The sequence below is a fragment of the Anas platyrhynchos genome, chromosome 1, assembly GCF_047663525.1.
Source record: "Anas platyrhynchos isolate ZD024472 breed Pekin duck chromosome 1, IASCAAS_PekinDuck_T2T, whole genome shotgun sequence".
Lineage (NCBI taxonomy): Eukaryota > Metazoa > Chordata > Aves > Anseriformes > Anatidae > Anas > Anas platyrhynchos.
Window position 1 is genome coordinate 37,732,525 of NC_092587.1, and position 17,594 is coordinate 37,750,118.

The following is a 17,594-nucleotide window of genomic DNA, read 5'->3' on the forward strand; positions in this document are numbered from 1 at the left end:
AAGTTACAGTTCAATCTTCATTACATGCATTAGACAGGCTCCGTCCCAATTTGGGGCAGTGCATGCCCCATGAATGAAAAACCACTGCATAATGATGTGGTACACATCTCATTTTCTCATTTTTAATTGTGTAACAGAGTGTCTTTGTTACTGTATATAACTAACCCCAGGATTATCAATTTCCTTGTGTTTTTCATGGTAACAGACTTTAATAGCCCTGCCCTTGCCTGCCCTCAAACAAAAGTGGTGCTGCAACCCTCTCTTCCGGACCATGCACAGAGGCACGAAGTGTTGATGGATCTGTCATGAAGTTATGAGTCTGTCTGCAGTCTGTCTGTCCACACTCTGTCTTCTCAAGCACACCACCTGAAACCGTTTGCTCAACCATGAGCCTCCGCTACCTGCCGTGGCTGGCCTAAAATGACCAGCCAACAACACTTTATAGCCTGTGTGTTTCTCATGGACAAGTGACCCATGGCTGTAGTGCTGCCACTGACCGACCCAACCCGTCCTACCATGCCATGCCACCCCCTTCCCTCAGCCACGGGCCTTGCCTTGCCTTGTGGCTTGGCTACAAGGGGTGAGAAGATGGGGAAATTTAGGTTGAAATTAGGAGACGTTTCTTCTCAGAAAGAGTAGCCAGGCACTGAAATGGGTTGTCTAGGGAAGTGGTGGAGTCACCTTCCCGGGGGGTGCTCAAGGAGAGGTTGGACGTGGTGCTTAGCGACATGGTTTAGCGGGTGACATTGATGGTAGGACGATGGTCGGACCAGACGATCCAGAAGCTCTTCCCCAACCTTTACGATTCTATGGAGGTCACCTCGAGGCTCTTCCCGGCGGGCTGCCTCCGCCACAGCCTCCCCCCAACCACCCCCATGCCCCACAGCGGCGGCGCCCCCCACACTCTCCCCACTCCCCTCACTCCCGCCTCGGCCGCCATGCGGGCGGGGCGCCGGCGGCTGCCATGCGCGGCGGCCGCCCAGCGAACCGCCCCCCGGCCGGCTGCGGGGACGCGGGGCGGCGGCGGCCGCTGGGGCTGGCTCGGCGCAGGTACGCGGCGGCGGCTCCGTTCCCGGTCCCGGTTCCCGGTCCCGGTGCTCCCTGCGGGTCTCGGGGGCTTCGTGAAGCATCGGCAGCTGCGCCCTTGAGGCGGTGGGAGGGGGGTCGCGGTGCGGGGCGCCCAGCCCCGCCGTGCTGCCTCGGCCCCCTCGCGGGGCAGGCGGGAGGTGAGGCGGCCCGGGAGCGGGTGCCGGCCGCTCGGGGCGAAATTTGGGGGCGAGACCAAAATTTGGAGGGGTTTTTCGGCGGTGTTTGGCTTGCGGCTCGGCGCGGGGCGGGTTAAAGCCGGGCCTGCCGCGGTTCTGCCTCGCCTGGTTCGTGTTACCTGGTGGGGAGGAGGATAAATAATTCATCCTCCGGTCCCCTTTTTAATAAGTAACAAGCGCCGGCAGCCGGCGGGTCCCGTTGCAGCCGGGGGGAGGCAGCCCCCAGGGCTCAGCCGCCACCGGCACCGGGGGAGCGCTCGCCGGGACGCCAGGTCAACCGCTCCCTTGCTCCCCGTCAGCTTGCAGCTTTCCCCGGAAGATTACCCTGTATTTTGGCTGTTTTTCTAATTCCCCTTTTTCCTACGGCATTTAAAATCCTACTATCAATCGGCCAGAAGTTGTATCAGGCTCTTTAGTAGTATCCTAGCCATTTCCTCAGACGTAACATTCCTTTAAACTTACCTGCGCGCACGCTGAGGAAGCTTTGCGCACATTGAAAACTGCGGCCGCCCTGACTTAAAGCTCGCTAATCAAATATTTTCGGTGTTAGCTGAAAAGGAGAGGGTCTCCAGGCCAAGTCTCGGCAGGAATTACTCTGCCGCCGCGCTCGGAGAGAGCAGGCGCCAGCCCGAGGAGGCTCCGCGAAGTTCTTCCCAAGGTAAGGCAGAGCTGAGGGGCTCCCTGCCTTAAGGACACAGCCTGGAGAAAGGACGCTGCCTGCAGCCGAGTTCCTTGGTTTGGGTGCTGTGAGCTGAGCAGCAATCTGTGAACGTTGGCTCACAACAAATCCTGAAGTATTCCACCTCTCAAAGCACTGATTTTCCCCTCGAATAAGAGGTGTGCTATCTAGCAGGCTCTAAGCTCGGTTATTTATAGGTTTCACAAGCACTTTGTAAATATAGATCTTTGAATCGTGTGCTGCTCGTTTCTTCCCGTAAGGGGTGCAGCTTGCTGTCTGCACCTCTTTTTTTTCTAGCTGAAGATATCCCCGTAACAGTTTTCAAATAAGCTTTTTTTTTTTTAATCATCGCTTCAGCAAAACACAAATTCTTTTACCTTTGTGAAGTCTTGCTATCAAATAGTCTTACACGTTTCTTTAAAACCGTGTGAAATAGTGTTTGGCTGGCTAACAGGGTAAAGAAGGGAAAAACACCTGCATGGCGTTATATGACAAAACTAGGGGGGGTGCAATAGAAAAATGTTATCATAATTAGATAATACTTAGGGAAATATCATATGTTTATGTACTAAGAGTTTTTTTTTTTTTTTTTTTTGCTAATTCTTAAATTCTGTAGATTTGCTTACCTGTTTCGTTTAATATTGATTGGTAAATACGTTGTGTAGGGTTGCTCACAAATAAAAACTGCATTTAAGCGCTAGAGTAGTTGAACACTATTTTCTCTTGTGTTTTGCTGCCCTCAAAATAACTTGTTGCACATTTGCACTCCTTAAGTACAAAGTTCTATCATAATTTTAAAGGTGGGAATTTTCTGCAACCTTTAGGGAATGCCTGTGCCAAATCTTGAATTGTGTACATGCAATGAGCTTACAGCAACAACAGTGTTTGAACTTGTATGAATTTTGTGGCTAAGCTTATATATATAAAACACTATTTAGTCCTGTAAAAAGAAATAAATAAAAAAATCACCAAATCTCTTTATCCAGAGCTAACATCTAATGAATATCTCATATGGAATAGCTGTAGTTTAGTTGGTGTTTTGAACCTTAAATTAACATCCACATAAAGCTTACAAAGAATTTTAGTTTTTAAACTGCCTGCTTGTGTCTGGTAGGTGTTGGTGTGGAGTTACAGTACTTAACTGGACTGTTTCATTAAAAGGTATTTATTAGTCCGCCACCGTAATTCCCTGCTGAGTCCTCTGGGACTTGAAACATATTATGTTCCAGACCATAAATGCCAACTATTTCAAACCTGATTTTTTTAAGCCCACTGAGAAGAATGCAGGCCTTATGGTGTGTCAGTCCTTCTGAGGAACTGGTCCAAAAAAAATCCCCTCTCCTGGCCCGCTCCCCCTGCTGCTACTGCCCCCTCCTGTGTTAATAGAGGTGAGCTTTGGAGTCCCGTAAATGAAGCCTTTGAGACTTCATTCCGTTTTGAAAAGCCTTCTGTGTGAAGATTAAAACACTCGAGGTAATAAGCTCATTTTTTGGTAACTGCTGACTAGAATTTGCGTGTCATCAAAACGTTCAGAAGTAGTAACTTCTTTTTCCTTGTGTCCTCCTCCTTGAGCAGGTAACAGTTGTGTTGTGTTGGTGCTCTTCATCAAAGCTAAAAATGACGCTTTCGACATGTGACATGTTGCTGCTAAATGGGCTGTAGCAGTTAAGAAATTGCTTTTAAATAACACCAGGCTGAAGATGACAACTTTTAACAGCTTGTGAAAGACAAACTGGGTTTGTAGCAGGCAGTCTCAAGTCTCAATTTTTGCGTTTTCAACAGAAAACAATCCATGATAAGTTGCTGCTTTCCATGGAGGTTGTGAGCATTTGGTTATCGGCTGCTCCCATTCAGACAGTAGCTGAACCCTTCTTAGTGTAAGAACATGAAAACTAGATGAAGTGTTTTAATTTGACCGTTGACAATGTTCACAGTTCTTGTTTCTTGTTAGAAACCATAGAGGCATATTAAATTGTTGTTCAACTCATTTCTTTTGTAGTACACTTTTATTTAATCTTAGATAAATGGCATGTTTGTGCATAGTTTACTCAGAAAGTTATGTGGATAATCAGCAGTGCGAGTGGGGCGGCGGAGCTGTAATGAAATGACAACTTACGCCAAATTGGCTTTATTTCCAGATGAAGGTATAAGGAAATTAGCTTACACTGTTGTTTCACGCTAGTTTATTACAGCAGTTGAATTTTGCATGTCATCCAAATTGCACGCTATCATCTCAAACAAAAAAAAGCTTCATGTTCCTCCACAGCAAGGCTGTTGCTATTCGATGATTTGAACACCCCACCAAGCCTTAAACCTATAAGACTTAATAACACTGAAATTTATTTATTTATTTTTTTAACCATTACTTTTAAGAGCTCTTTCCCAAAAGATAACTTTTTTTTTTTTTTTAAAGACTGCTTAGCTTTTTGCGTGTATGTCTGGTTTCATTAAAGCAATTAAAGCATAACGTGTGTTTGGCAAGCATTTGGTAACAACGTTCTGGTGTTGGCCAGTCTCGAAACGGAGATACTCAATGTAGGCTTCTTCGCTGGGCAAACCACCCGTACCAGGCTTCTTCCTGCTCACTGCAAAGTGAGAAGTAACGCTAGGGAGGAAAGAAGTTGTGAATGGGAAGTGTTTTACACAGATGGTATGCCTGTGAGTGCCCATTTGAAAGAGTTTAGCTGAAGGGCTTTTATTTTCAGCTCTGCCAGTTAACTTGTGGAACTTTTTTACTTACTGTATGAGAAAGAGCTTGCTTTTTAATAACTGAGAAGGTACGTGTGGGTTTACTTACTCATAAATCTGTCTTGTCTGTTTAAGCTGAGATTGATACTTAATGGACAAGCAGAGTGATAGTCTTGTAAATAAAACTCCCCCTTTTTTTTTTTTTGGTGTTGCCCATTAAGTTCTCTGCAGGATTTAGGCACTGTAGGATGAAAAGCCCTAGCATTGCAGCAGGGGCGTGTAGGTGGGATAGATATTTTGGATAAACATGCTACTTGTAGATGATGTGATAGTCTGAGAGGAGAGCTGGAAATGGATTTGAAAGTCTGGAAGGTAATAAACAGGCTTATTACATATACATATATATATATATATATGTTTCTGTGCAAGCCAGCATGACTTTGTGCACTTTATAATGTAGCTGGATTTATGTAACTTATCACAAGGATAAGGAATGGCACGCCTTCAGGCCTGCTGTTTACTTGGTGTGCTTGCTACATGGTATTTGGACATACTAAGAACACATTCAACACTGATAATTACATTTTTCCTGAGCACTTTCTTGCTGGAAATGGCTAAATAATATTTATTTAAGACCAGTTTTGTGAAGAAACTCATGGAAAATTTCAGCTCAGTGGGATATTCTTGATTTCTTTTTTTCAAGATGGCAGTATTTAGCTTATTAAATGCTAAATGCTGACACGCAGTAGTTTTACTGTAGACCTGAACACCTTTTTGGATGTTTAACCTTGAAGAAACGTCCTGTAGCTTTGGCAGTCCCTTGGTTTTAATTTGTTGAGTCAACAGGTTTTATCATCATATAGAGCATATAATTAAAATGTTTGCAATAGCTAAGAAGAACTATAGGGAAAGCAAACAAGAATATTTGCCAAACTTACTTAAGCAAAACTCAAAACTTAGCTCTTTGTATTATGATAGAAAAGCTCCAAAGTACAAAATCGTGGCAGTTTTCTTTGTAAATGATGCTTGCACAGCTGTTGATCAAAACGGACTTCTGCATAGAATTTTAAAGCATGTAGGTGTCCCTTTGTGTTTATGTAAGGTCCTTTTTTGTGCTTTAAGTCTGGGCAGTTTCATAGTGGTTGTTGTTTTTTTAGGGGAGCAATTAACAAAGAGCAGCAACACTGCAGGCAACTCGCTGTCTGAACAAATTATTTTCTACCTTTTGCTCCAAAGGTACTACATAATGTAGTAAAGCAACTTGTTTAACGTGGATGTGTGAGTGCTCAGTACAATACTTGAGGCAGAAAGCAGTTTTGAATGGTGCTCTTTGAGGTTTAAGGTGATCAAAAAGTGTTGATGTAACTAAAACTTCTGTGTGTGCACTCTTGAGGATTCCGTTCCTGTAATTTTCTGTGTGTTTTATGAAACAATGAGCTGGATGTTCATACAACAGTAAGTAGATGGCATCTTTTTGTGGTTAGGATCTGTCATCTTTCTAGATCTTCACTTTACCTGCTCTTCTCAACAGAAAGAGCAAAGCAAATTTTCTCTATAAAATGCCACAGATTCTGTCAGATGCTGCAGTTCTTTTCCATGTAAGGTACCTCTGCGAAGCTTGAATCTTGTCTTCATTTATAAACTATGGAGGATGTTCTTTTCGCAGTGAGTAATCACTGCTAAGTGATTCCTTCACAAATTTCTTCATACTACTACAAGTTGATAGTTTTGAATCATGCAAAGATTTTGTGATCTGATAAACCGTGGAGAAAATCAGAGCTTCTCTATTGTGGTTTGTATAATTCTTGTTCTACTACGTTGATCTTACGAAAAGCATGGAATGAAAATGAAAAGTTAATGAGTTAAATTGGCCACATCGCCAATTCACCGTACGCTTTTGCATGCATTATATGGAATTAATTCATTTTTGGTGTGGTACTTATTAAATACACAATCTTCACTTAATTACGTGATTTATTAAATGCACATCATCATGCTTCATGAGAAGTCTTATTGACCAGTTCTGTCACTTCCTTGAACTGTTACAAGGTTAGACATGAATGAACCCAAACTGTTATGGACTCTAATTTATTTAAACGTACACTGATTTCTGTCTCCGGATTACAGCAAGGCTTTTGACACAGTTTCCCATAGGATCCTACTGGACAAAATGTCCAGCATACAGCTAAATAAAAACATCATACGGTGGGTGAGCAATTGGCTAACGGGCAGGGCCCAAAGGGTTATGGTGAATGGGGCTGCGTCAGGCTGGCGGGCGGTCACCAGTGGGGTCCCTCAAGGCTCCATTTTAGGGCCGGTACTTTTCAATATTTTTATAAACGATCTGGATGTAGGAATAGAAGGCATTTTGAGCAAGTTTGCTGATGACACCAAACTTGGAGGAGTTGTGGACTCGAATGAGGGTGGAAAGGCCTTGCAGAGGGATCTGGATAGGTTGGAGAGCTGGGCGATCGCCAACCGCATGAAGTTCAATAAGAGCAAGTGCCGGGTCCTGCACCTGGGACGGGGAAACCCTGGCTGCACGTACAGACTGGGCGATGAGACGCTGGAGAGCAGCCTAGAAGAGAGGGATCTGGGGGTCGTGGTAGACAACAAGTTGAATATGAGCCGGCAGTGTGCCCTGGCAGCCAGGAGGGCCAACCGTGTCCTGGGGTGCATCAAGCACGGCATCGCTAGTAGGTCGAGGGAGGTGATTGTCCCGCTCTACTCTGCGCTGGTGCGGCCTCACCTCGAGTACTGTGTGCAGTTCTGGGCACCACAGTATAAAAAGGACATGAAACTGTTGGAGAGTGTCCAGAGGAGGGCTACGAAGATGGTGAAAGGCCTGGAGGGGAAGACGTACGAGGAACGGCTGAGGGCACTGGGCCTGTTCAGCCTGGAGAAGAGGAGGCTGAGGGGAGACCTCATCGCAGTCTACAACTTCCTCGTAAGGGGGTGTCGAGAAGCAGGAGACCTTTTCTCCATTAACACCAGCGACAGGACCCGCGGGAATGGAGTTAAGCTGAGGCAGGGGAAGTTTAGGCTGGACATCAGGAAGGGGTTCTTCACAGAGAGAGTGGTTGCACACTGGAACAGGCTCCCCAGGGAAGTGGTCACTGCACCGAGCCTGACTGAATTTAAGAAGAGATCGGACTGTGCACTTAGTCACATGGTCTGAACTTGGGTAGACCTGTGCGGTGTCAAGAGTTGGACTTGATGATCCTTAAGGGTCCCTTCCAACTCAGGATATTCTATGATTCTATGATTCTATGATTATTCGTTTCCTTGAGATTAAAAGTGGAAGCTTTAGGTTTAATTTTTTTTTCTGCCTCACGGGTCTCCTACTCTTGAATGTAAAACATTTGTGTTTTGATACAAAACAATTCTAGTCTGTACTAATGATGACTTTGTTTCATGATAGTGCGTGTTCTTGATTCCATCATTTGGTTTAGATGTGGAGCCTGCTGTTAGAGCTACTGAACTCAACAGTCCGATATATGGGAGGAAAAAATCATTGGTGGTTGAAGTTGATACTTGTGCAAAAGTTGTCCACAACTTTGTTAAATCATGAAGTATTCTGACCATATTTGACCACTTTAAAAAATTTAAAATGATTGTAACTCTATATGTAGTTATATAAAGATATAACTGAACGTTTCCTGCTTGCATTCTGATGATGTGTTTATTTTGTTCAGGGTTTCATATGATGAGGCTTTTATTATGGCCAGTGACTCCTTGGAAGGCTTTCATGAAGTGAACCTCGCTTCGCCTACGACACCAGATCTTCTTGGAGTAAATGAGCCAGGGACTCAGGAACAAACTACCTCACCCAGTGTTATTTACCGACCGCATCCTTCTGTTGTGTCCTCCGCGCCAATCCAACCCAACGCATTAAATGTCTCTGACCTTCCCACACAACCTGTTTATTCATCTCCCAGACAACTGAACTGTGGAGAAATATCAGGTGTCAGGTAAGTTTTGTGCATCTGTTTACTGGCTTTTTTTTTTTTTTTGCTTACAAACTATTTGCTTTACTAAAGATAGAATTTTAATATAGCATGTAATATTAAATAGTGTCCATAACAGTATGTTCAGCACTAGTACTGCTATTTCTAAAATATTTCTTCATAATATATAATATAAATAAAAAAAACTTCTCTCTCTCTTTACAGCATCAATGTCACCGACACAGTACTTTGTTCTACCTCTGGACCCCAGGGTGGGTCATTCAATCACAATAATTCCAGAAAGGAGAGCAATAATGCAGAGAGAGAGTTTTTGCAGGGTGCTACAGTAGCAGATGTTGCTGAAGGAAATGAAGATATTTTTGGGTTGAGTACAGACAGTTTATCTCACTTACGGAGCCCATCTGTACTGGAAGTAAGAGAAAAGGGCTATGAAAGATTGAAAGAAGAACTTGCAAAAGCTCAGAGGGTAAGGCTTGTTGTCTTGTCTCCTGCTTTTTCTCTCTTCACTATGATTCTGGTGTGACAGAATGATAGATGGCAGTCCAAGTCTACTCATTTACAATAGAATTATTACAATGTGTTTATTTTAAGTAGGGTTATTCTGAATGGCTTCAGTGCTAATGTCTTAAAACACTATCAAGGAATAATTCTTTCTAATGCTGCAGCTATTTACCATGGAAAGCTCTTGCTGCAGCTTCTGGTTAAACTTTCTTTTTCTTTGAAATGTAGGCCATTCCTTCATTCTGGCATTTGAGAATAGGAGTAATTTACTGTTATCCTTCTGTTACATTCTAAGTTTGTATAATGCTGATTATATACCTTTTGAGTCTTTTTTCTCCTATGGTATAAAAGTGTAGCTTGTGTCAATTTAGAAACATTTTAGAACATGGTAGTTGCCATGTATCATAGACAAATGCCCCTATGAGAAAGAAGCAATAAAGATGTCAGTGAAGTTCTATAGAGTACTGTTACACCACACTTCAAATTGAACACAGATGCCTTTGAGGACACTGGCTCAATTCATTAATATTTGTAAAGCGCTTTGTCTTGTTTGGATGGATGGTGCTATATAAATGCAAAGCCATTATTTATCATTCTAACATCTTTCTGTGCTTCACCTTTCCAGTAGGTTCTGTGCTGTTTGTACCTGTGCCCTTTCCTCTCCTCTACATGATTCCACTCTTGTTTAGATTTAAACGCATCTTACCTTGTGTTTGAACTTGTTTTCCTGTGCTCGTTGCCTTTCTGTTGAATGCAGAAATCATTTCTGTCATAGCTGCATTTGCCCTTGTCATTGTGAATCTTAAATATGGATTTTGATATCACTTCTTCTGTTGGCTGTTTTGTCACCGAGTTGTTGCCTCCTTTGCTGAGGTGTTTGTGTGCTTAGCACTTGACCACAGAAAGGAAACATTAACCTGAGCTAATGTTGAGGACCTTGTATGTGAATATATAAACCTAGCAGTTAAACTTGAAACCTTAGAAAGCAAGATCAAACTAAAGTTTAAACTTTAGAAGAGCTTTTCCAGCTCCTGGCAACTTACAGAAATATAGCTAACATACTTAAAATCTGCAACTTGGATCTGTTACTGTAACCTTTGAATTATCTGAAAATGTTAATCTGGTGTAAAGTTGCGTGGGTTTTATGTCTAGCTCAGCTCATATCTTAAGGTAGTTTTAAAAGAAATAGCATTAAAGCTGTTAAGGCATACTAAATGTATGTTAAGTATTTACACTTCTGATGTTCTTAAAAACTTGATTCAGCTCTAACTTGAGAATGTTGATGTCAAAGTCCTTGTTAATAATTCTCAGCATATTAGGCTGATTCTTACCAGTGTGAATAACTAGGTGAATAACTTCTGTCTGCTTGTCTTCCTAAGCTTGCAGTGGTTCAGAATTACTCAATAATGCAGGAGTCTTTACAAAGTACACAGTGATAAATCCTGTTCCTTTCACAGTATTTCTTCTACTTCCTGTATAGGGACTAATATTTTGTATTCCTAATTGATCTCCAACTGCTTTTTCCCCAAAATTATGACTATTCATATAGGGTTGTGCCCATTCCTGCAGTATTTAGTGTCGTGCAGTCTTTGAATATATATCCAGCTACGTTCATTTTTGTCAATGAGTGCTGTTTAAAAATCTGCAGGGATATAATTAATAGGTGGTGCTTATGTACGGCTCGTTGTTTTTTACATGATTTTTTAAAGTTCTCTTCAAGCCTCTATCATTCATTCAGTTTATGAGCTTTGTCAGGAACAGTGAGAAAAAAGAGAATTGCAGTTTGCACTTGAATTTTATGAACTCAATCAGCCTGGAAAACATGGACTCTCCAGGATTGAACAGAGAATATACAAATTTGCTGTCTTGACTTTTTCATCTGTTCCAAATTTCTTACCTGAACTGTGTATGCAGTTTTGATATGTGTTAAAGAATTTCTTGTGGTTGTGATTGGAAGGATAATGAGAATGGAAATAGGGATTTTGAGGCTTAGGGATCCATTACCTAAATTCTTTTCATGCTTTGAATACAACTTTTTTTTTCTTATATGCTCTCATTTTTTTTATATTAGGGAATATATATACGACATGTAGTTTTTGGACATCTAAATATGGTTCTTGAAATTATTCAGGAATAGGATAAAGGTGTTTTCTCTACTTCTCTATGTGCCATGTATTCATTCAGTCTAAGGAATTCACTTCTCAAAATGAACAGCATTACTGGCAAAATTGTTGGCAGAAAAAATCTTCCGAAAATTTGTTTTATGATGGGAGGAAATGTATTTTCTGCTTCAATCTAGGTAAGCTGCAGTCACAAATCATACCATAAGATGGTGAGAGAGATTGGGCTGGAAATAACAGTAGGGCAATGCTCTATAGCAACACAGTGTGTAAGGTTGGACATACTTTTGCCTCAAAATGCTGCCTTAAAAATTAAAACTTGGTATTTTTTACTCTTTGAGTCCATTCAGGCCATTTTTTTCAGTGAAGACTTTCTGGCTGTACTCCATAAAGTGGAGCTGAAGAGCTCTTGCTTTAAATGATCTGAACCTTTCCACGTTTTACTCCTGTTTTTAAAACAGTATCAAGGAAATAGAGGAGGAGTTAAAAGGCTGAGTGATCGGTGCCCAGGACCTTATCTCCTTGTCTCTCTGTTCATTTGCATTTTTGTTTCAGCCATCTTTGGATTGAGCTGTGACACTGTGGCTGTAATAAACCACATTTAGGTAACATGGAGAGAACAATGATGCCATTTTGATATATGGTTCTTCTTGATGTGTAAGTTTAGTGGAGCCTTAGCAATGGGGTACCTTCTGTTTGTTTTTCATACTAAGTGACTGCCATATTGCATGTATTTTTGGATAGCTTGTTTGCAGTTTCTGAGCTGTGGCAGTTCATGGTCATGTTTTCCTTGAATTTTTGTGTGACTTGACCGTGAAGTTACTCAGTCATGAATCTGACTGTCAATATAATGATGTCATCTGTAACTGCAGAGGGAAACTTAATTTTCTGTGCTGATCTGTTTTCTCTGGGAGCGTTGTCATTTTCAGCTCTCACTGGTGGGTAGCCCCCTTTCCCAATGAGGGAAGAGCAGTCTACCAGCAATGGTGCCAGTAAATGCCGTACTCAGTTTGAGAATGAATTCTATGCCTCCTACTACCTTTAAAGTAAGATCTGTAGGCTTATTGGCAATGACCAAAATCGGTTAATTTTTGTAATAGAAATTTGCATTATTAATTTTTCCCTAGTAGAGTGAAACTGAGGGGTTTTCTTACACCAACAGAGTGATTTTTGTGAAGGAGTAGCAGCATAAAACATGATATTGTAAATATCAACATTTTGCTGGAGCATGATACTCAGACTTGGATTTTATTTCAGAGGCTTCAGTTTCTGTATGCATTCTTCATGTCATAAGATCAAACTGGACTTACAAGTTTTATTTATGTCTTCAGATCTTGCATTTTGATACGGGGGTTGAAGTGGATTTTTCCATTGTTCTGCCTGTATTGTCAAAGAATCCAGTGTAACAGATGTTATCATCGTAGTGTTTCTGAGTAGGCTAACACTGCTGGTTAAATCTGTATCTTTTCACAGAAAAATATGGTGTTTTTAGAAACTGCACGGATTAAGGAAAAAATAGATTCACAATAACTGCCCAGGGATTCCTGTAGCAGTATATGAGAACATTTGGCATTCTTACATTTCTGCTGCCACTTGCTTATAAATTAATGAAGAATAAAAATGAGAAGGCTCCAGAAAAACATACCATTCAAAGCTCCACCAAAGAGCATGCTTACAAACTTGTCTAAAACAAATAGCAGTTGAATTGTAAGGCCGCTGGCTTGTCAGTGTTGAAGGTGGTTTCTCTGAGGGTGTTGTAGGAGTTTGTTGCTGTCTTTGAGTGACGAAGGACTTGTTTCCACACTGCTGGCTGATGCTGTTGTAGTATGTTGCAGGCATCAAATTTTTTTTCAGGCAAGTAGTAGACCACATGCACGCAAACCAGAAGCATCTTCAGCCACACCATAGGACACATAATTCAATAGTCTATAATTCAATAGTCTATTCAATTCAGATCCATCAACAGTTCAATTGCATTGAAAACCCTTGAAATTTGGTTCCAAAAGACAAATTTCTGTGGAGCTTGTTTCGTGTGGGTGCTGAATGAAGACCAGATGAATTTAAATGTATTCTATTAAGGTGCCAACTTTTTTTTTTTTTTTTTTTTTTTTTTTTTTTTTACAACTTCAGAATTCAGCCATATTCTGCAGTTCTGATTTTAGGTGAGATCTCTAGAAAATTTTTGTTCTTTTCTTGATCTTCTGCATTCAGTGATGACTTGCTTAAATTGCTGAACTAGATCCAGGATGATTTTCTTTCTAGAATTTAAAACATTATTTTGAAGCAGCAATTTGCATTCCTTATCGCACCGTTTTTCTCTATAGACCCACCCTGTACTCTGTTCATGAAGGTCAAAGTGAAATAAGCAGTATCATGACCATGTGATACAGGAATATTTATTTTTAAAAAACTTTTTCATGCAAGTTTCATTTTTTATCACCTACTTCAGTAACTGTGTGTTCTGATATTCAATAGCTCATCTTTATGTGCTGTATCAGAGCAGTAATGTGGGAAGGGCTGCAGGAGGGATGGTCAATCTAGTGCACGTGGTCGTCTTCTTTGCCTCTGTGTTATGTATGGCTGTTAGGCGTTCAGTAATGGCTTTAAGGCACGAGTGGTGGTAATGGCTCTAATAACTGATAAGCTTTTGCTTTGGGCATTCTTTATTTCTTTCCTGCATAAAAACCTTCAGCTGGAGCTATGAAACTTACCTGACAAAATAACGTGGTATATTGCGCTCCTTCTGAGTCGTATCACAGAAATTTGCCCAATATTTGACAAATGTAGCTAAGCAGCTGTGTGCAATACACCACATGCTGTCGTCTCCCTTTTGCTTTCATTAAGTAGCTTTACTCATCTGCCTACGTTTTAATCTAAGCCTCCCCCTAATCTTCCCAGTTGCAGGCAAAGCCGCAACAGTCTTGCCTGGAATAATGTATTGATGGTGGTAGGCCAGAAGTGAGCTGAGCTGGTTCTGCCTTTGCTGTGAGTTTGATAGCTCTTGACCTGAGTCTTAATACAGCTTCCTTTTAGGATGTATTGTAGCACTTTTGTATTGAAGTTGTCTGTAGCATTTTCCTTATAAATCAGTGAAAGAAATAAAAAGTATTGATGGATTCTCTGTATTTATAGGAACATATAAAACTTAAGCTTTAAGTATTTTGCATCAAATCTTTCATTTCCCTATTACCAACCCTATCTTACATGGGAAATATTTTAAAGCAAAAAAAAAAAAAAAAGATTGTTTCTTTTTTCAGTATCTTTTCTCTTTTTAGTTTTCTGTATTCGTTTTTCCTTCCATCTGCCTGTATCTATTTTCCTTCTTTTTATTTTCTTTTTTTTTTTTTCCTGAGACATAGGTCATTGTGTACAGTATAGTATATAGTAAGTAGGAGTTGAGTACAAGCAGAAAAATAACATGTTTGTGAAAAAAAAACACAACATTTAAGTGGTACATTTCAAAGGGCTTCGTATGAAATGTAAAGTAGCAAATAAACTAAACAAAAAATTGATGAAAATGTCCAAAGTTAAAATCAAATAAAAGAAAAAAGAAATAACGCGTTTTCCAATACATGGGTCTTGAAAAGGCATCAGATTTAGGGGCTGGAGTCAGACAAGAAGATCTTCATCCTAGAGAAAAACCTGCTGCCAGTTCACTGCAGAAATTGAGAGCGTGCTGCAAGGCGAGGGGTAGTTTCCCACACTGTTGTGTACAGCATTACTCAACCGTGAAGGCTTTGGGAGAAATACTAATTACCTCCTAGAAACGTACAGGGGCTGACGTTTTGGCCTCTTTATGGCTCTGTAGGGACTGGCCTCCTGGAGTTTTCTGAAGGCAGGTCAGTTCTGTGCTGGTTTCTGGAGGTTTTGGAAGCATAACTCTTGTTAGGTTGGATTTGGAGTCTTTAATGTGACAGATGTGGGTCCTACCTCCCCGGCGTGACACTACTGCAGGAGCTAGATTGTCAGGGAGAAAAGAAGATGGAGAAGAGCTAGGTGGGGATTGTAGATGGGAGGGGAGTTATGGCCCAAAGACACGCTTGAAAGGTCAGGATGATCTGCTTTCTGCTTTTCTTTCCCTTGTTTTTTCTCACCATCCTTTTCTGTCTTGCTAGAGCTTCCAGCATTTAATAGGAGGGGAAGGGGAGAGGAACTCTTCTTTTAAATTCCCAGTCAAACTTTTTGTACTTCTCTGCCAAAATACTGCACTTTTGCCTCAGACTTGGGAAAATACAGACAAGATTGGGCATGTGTATCCCATATACTGCCGAATCTGTACTAAGGTCTTACTGTAAAAGTGCCTTCTTCACTTAAGTGATATTTTAGTGATATCATAGACAAATAACATTTTGAATTTCATAAGCTATTTTCATTTGATTTATGTATCTCTGCATAAACAAGAGTTACAGATAAAATCACAGTATGATTTTGTAATTATGTTAGTCATAAGGAGACCTACAGGCGAGACACTATTTATAGTAAGATGTGTTTTAAGATTGTAAGAGAATTGGGGATTGTCTTGAGGCAAAGCTATTTTTGAAAACTTTTTTATTTAAACAACAGAACCAAATACTTGTGGATTACTTTTAAGTGTCTGATAAATAATGGTTAAACAGAACTGGTATTCTGTCTGTCCCAGTAATTAATTTTATCTCTATTTTAATGGACTGTAGTCTTCTATACTCTGTATCCTTTTTAGAGAAGGCAAGTTTTTTTTTTTAACCTCCAAATTTTGGAAATGCTGATGTTTAGGTTAGAGATACTGTAGATTGGCCTGGTAGATTGCTGTATAGAGGAAGAAATAGCTATTTTGCATTATTTTAATTAACGACGTTAATTTAATTGCTTCTAGTTTTAAGACTAATATTTTGAAAGGCTTTGTTTAGTGAAGGTTTTGTGTTCCTCTGATATCTTTTTTTTTCTTTTCCCCTCTCTCTGTAGTAGTAGCTTTAAAAGGCCAAATTACTACTTTAAGTCAGAATAAATAACTTTCAATTTTCCATAGGAGCTGAAGTTAAAAGATGAAGAATGTGAAAGGCTTTCTAAAGTGCGAGATCAACTTGGACAGGAATTGGAAGAACTTACAGCTAGTCTGTTTGAGGTTTGTTGGAGTCTTCGATGTGATATACTTAAAGGAAGCTGAGCCAGATGTTTTATGTAGAATCAGTGTATCTAATGCTGACTTTTTCTGCAATAAGCTTATAAAGGGATTTGTGTTCTGAAGATCTGGGTGTGCTGGTAGAGGCTTAAGAGCAAGCAGTAGACTTTTCACTTAGATGAGAGATGTTGTTGAGCTTGTCAATTTGCCTAGACACAAAATGAAGAAAATAAGGCAAATGTGTCAGAAAGCTTAAAACTATTTAGGCTCATTTTTTGGCATAACTATTTTGAGACAGCTTCTCTGTCTGACAACAAGGCTATCTAGATAAGAGCTAAATTTGGGGTTGTCATGGTGATTACATGCAAAATAACATAGTTCCAGATCAATGGAGGTAGCACAGTATATAACTTAACCATGCTTTCAGCTTTTGAATTTTGGGTCTGGCAGCATGTTACTCCCACAAACTTGAAGAGAAACGGAGTGATGCACCAGGGTGGAACCTGGTTGCAAAGTGAGAAACCCTGAACTCTAAAGTGGGACCTTTTCATTTGAGAAAAGAGCAGTGGTGCCAACAAAGATTGTGAGCTTGCATTAAACAGATAAAAATCTTAAATCCACACTTGAAACAGAACTGGTTGCCATTTTGCCATGGAATACCTAGAAGCTAAATTATGATATGCAAACCTGTTGGAATAAGTTTAATAAACTAGTGATACTTTGTGCTTACCAAATTGTAAGTATTGTGTGTCAGCATACACATAGAGATAAAACCATTAGATGTTTTTTTAGAAGCAAGGTTGTTGAAGTTATAATGGTATAAAAGTGCTATAAAAAATGGAAAGTATTAATGTTCAAAAATGAAGTAACAGATTTATCTGTGGAATACAATTTATTTCATCATCCCAGTAGGGCAAAGTTACTTAATATTTTAAGAAGCTTCTGCATATAGAGTAAACCTGAAAAGCTGGAAAGCTACTTTTTAGCATAAGTATTTGTGTAGTTGTGGTGGAAGAAGGTGATGGACAGGCACTTTAACTGTAGAGGAATAGACGTAATTACCCATGTAATTTTATGTTAATGACAGTTGATAAATTAAAACAGTGTGTCAGTTTGTTAAAGCTATGTTTGAAATACACCACATTATTAATGATTATTTAATGAGTTTTAATTATTCAGAACTCCCAGCTGTTGTGGGCATGTCACTCGAATTTTATTTTGTGTTGTGATTTCACGAAGAGTCTCTAATAAAACAACGCTAAGGTTTCTTCATTT

General features: G+C 40.3%; 2 protein-coding genes across 10 annotated transcripts in view; one reads left to right on the forward strand and one right to left on the reverse strand.

Moving 5' to 3' along the window:
- The window catches only part of BEST3 (bestrophin 3), a 33,859-nt gene extending 31,988 nt beyond the window's left edge, over positions 1-1,871 (reverse strand). For 3 of the 6 annotated variants that reach the window (XM_072034845.1, XM_072034841.1, XM_072034812.1), the window contains exon 1: positions 1,728-1,867. The gene's annotated coding sequence lies outside the window, so the exon portion shown is untranslated. Of the gene's footprint in view, positions 1-1,727 lie in introns of all 6 variants that reach the window. The other 3 variants (XM_072034814.1, XM_072034822.1, XM_072034815.1) reach the window with 3 other exon arrangements.
- The window catches only part of RAB3IP (RAB3A interacting protein), a 30,347-nt gene continuing 13,658 nt past the window's right edge, over positions 906-17,594 (forward strand). Inside the window, exons 1-5 of one of the 4 annotated variants that reach the window (XM_038186096.2) lie at positions 1,019-1,050; positions 1,816-1,923; positions 8,328-8,603; positions 8,805-9,066; positions 16,227-16,322. In XM_038186096.2, the coding sequence (XP_038042024.1) occupies positions 8,353-8,603; positions 8,805-9,066; positions 16,227-16,322 (609 nt within the window). In that variant the 5' untranslated portion in view covers positions 1,019-1,050; positions 1,816-1,923; positions 8,328-8,352. Of the gene's footprint in view, positions 1,051-1,081; positions 1,227-1,815; positions 1,924-8,327; positions 8,604-8,804; positions 9,067-16,226; positions 16,323-17,594 lie in introns of those variants that run through there. The other 3 variants (XM_027455796.3, XM_072034852.1, XM_038186090.2) reach the window with 3 other exon arrangements.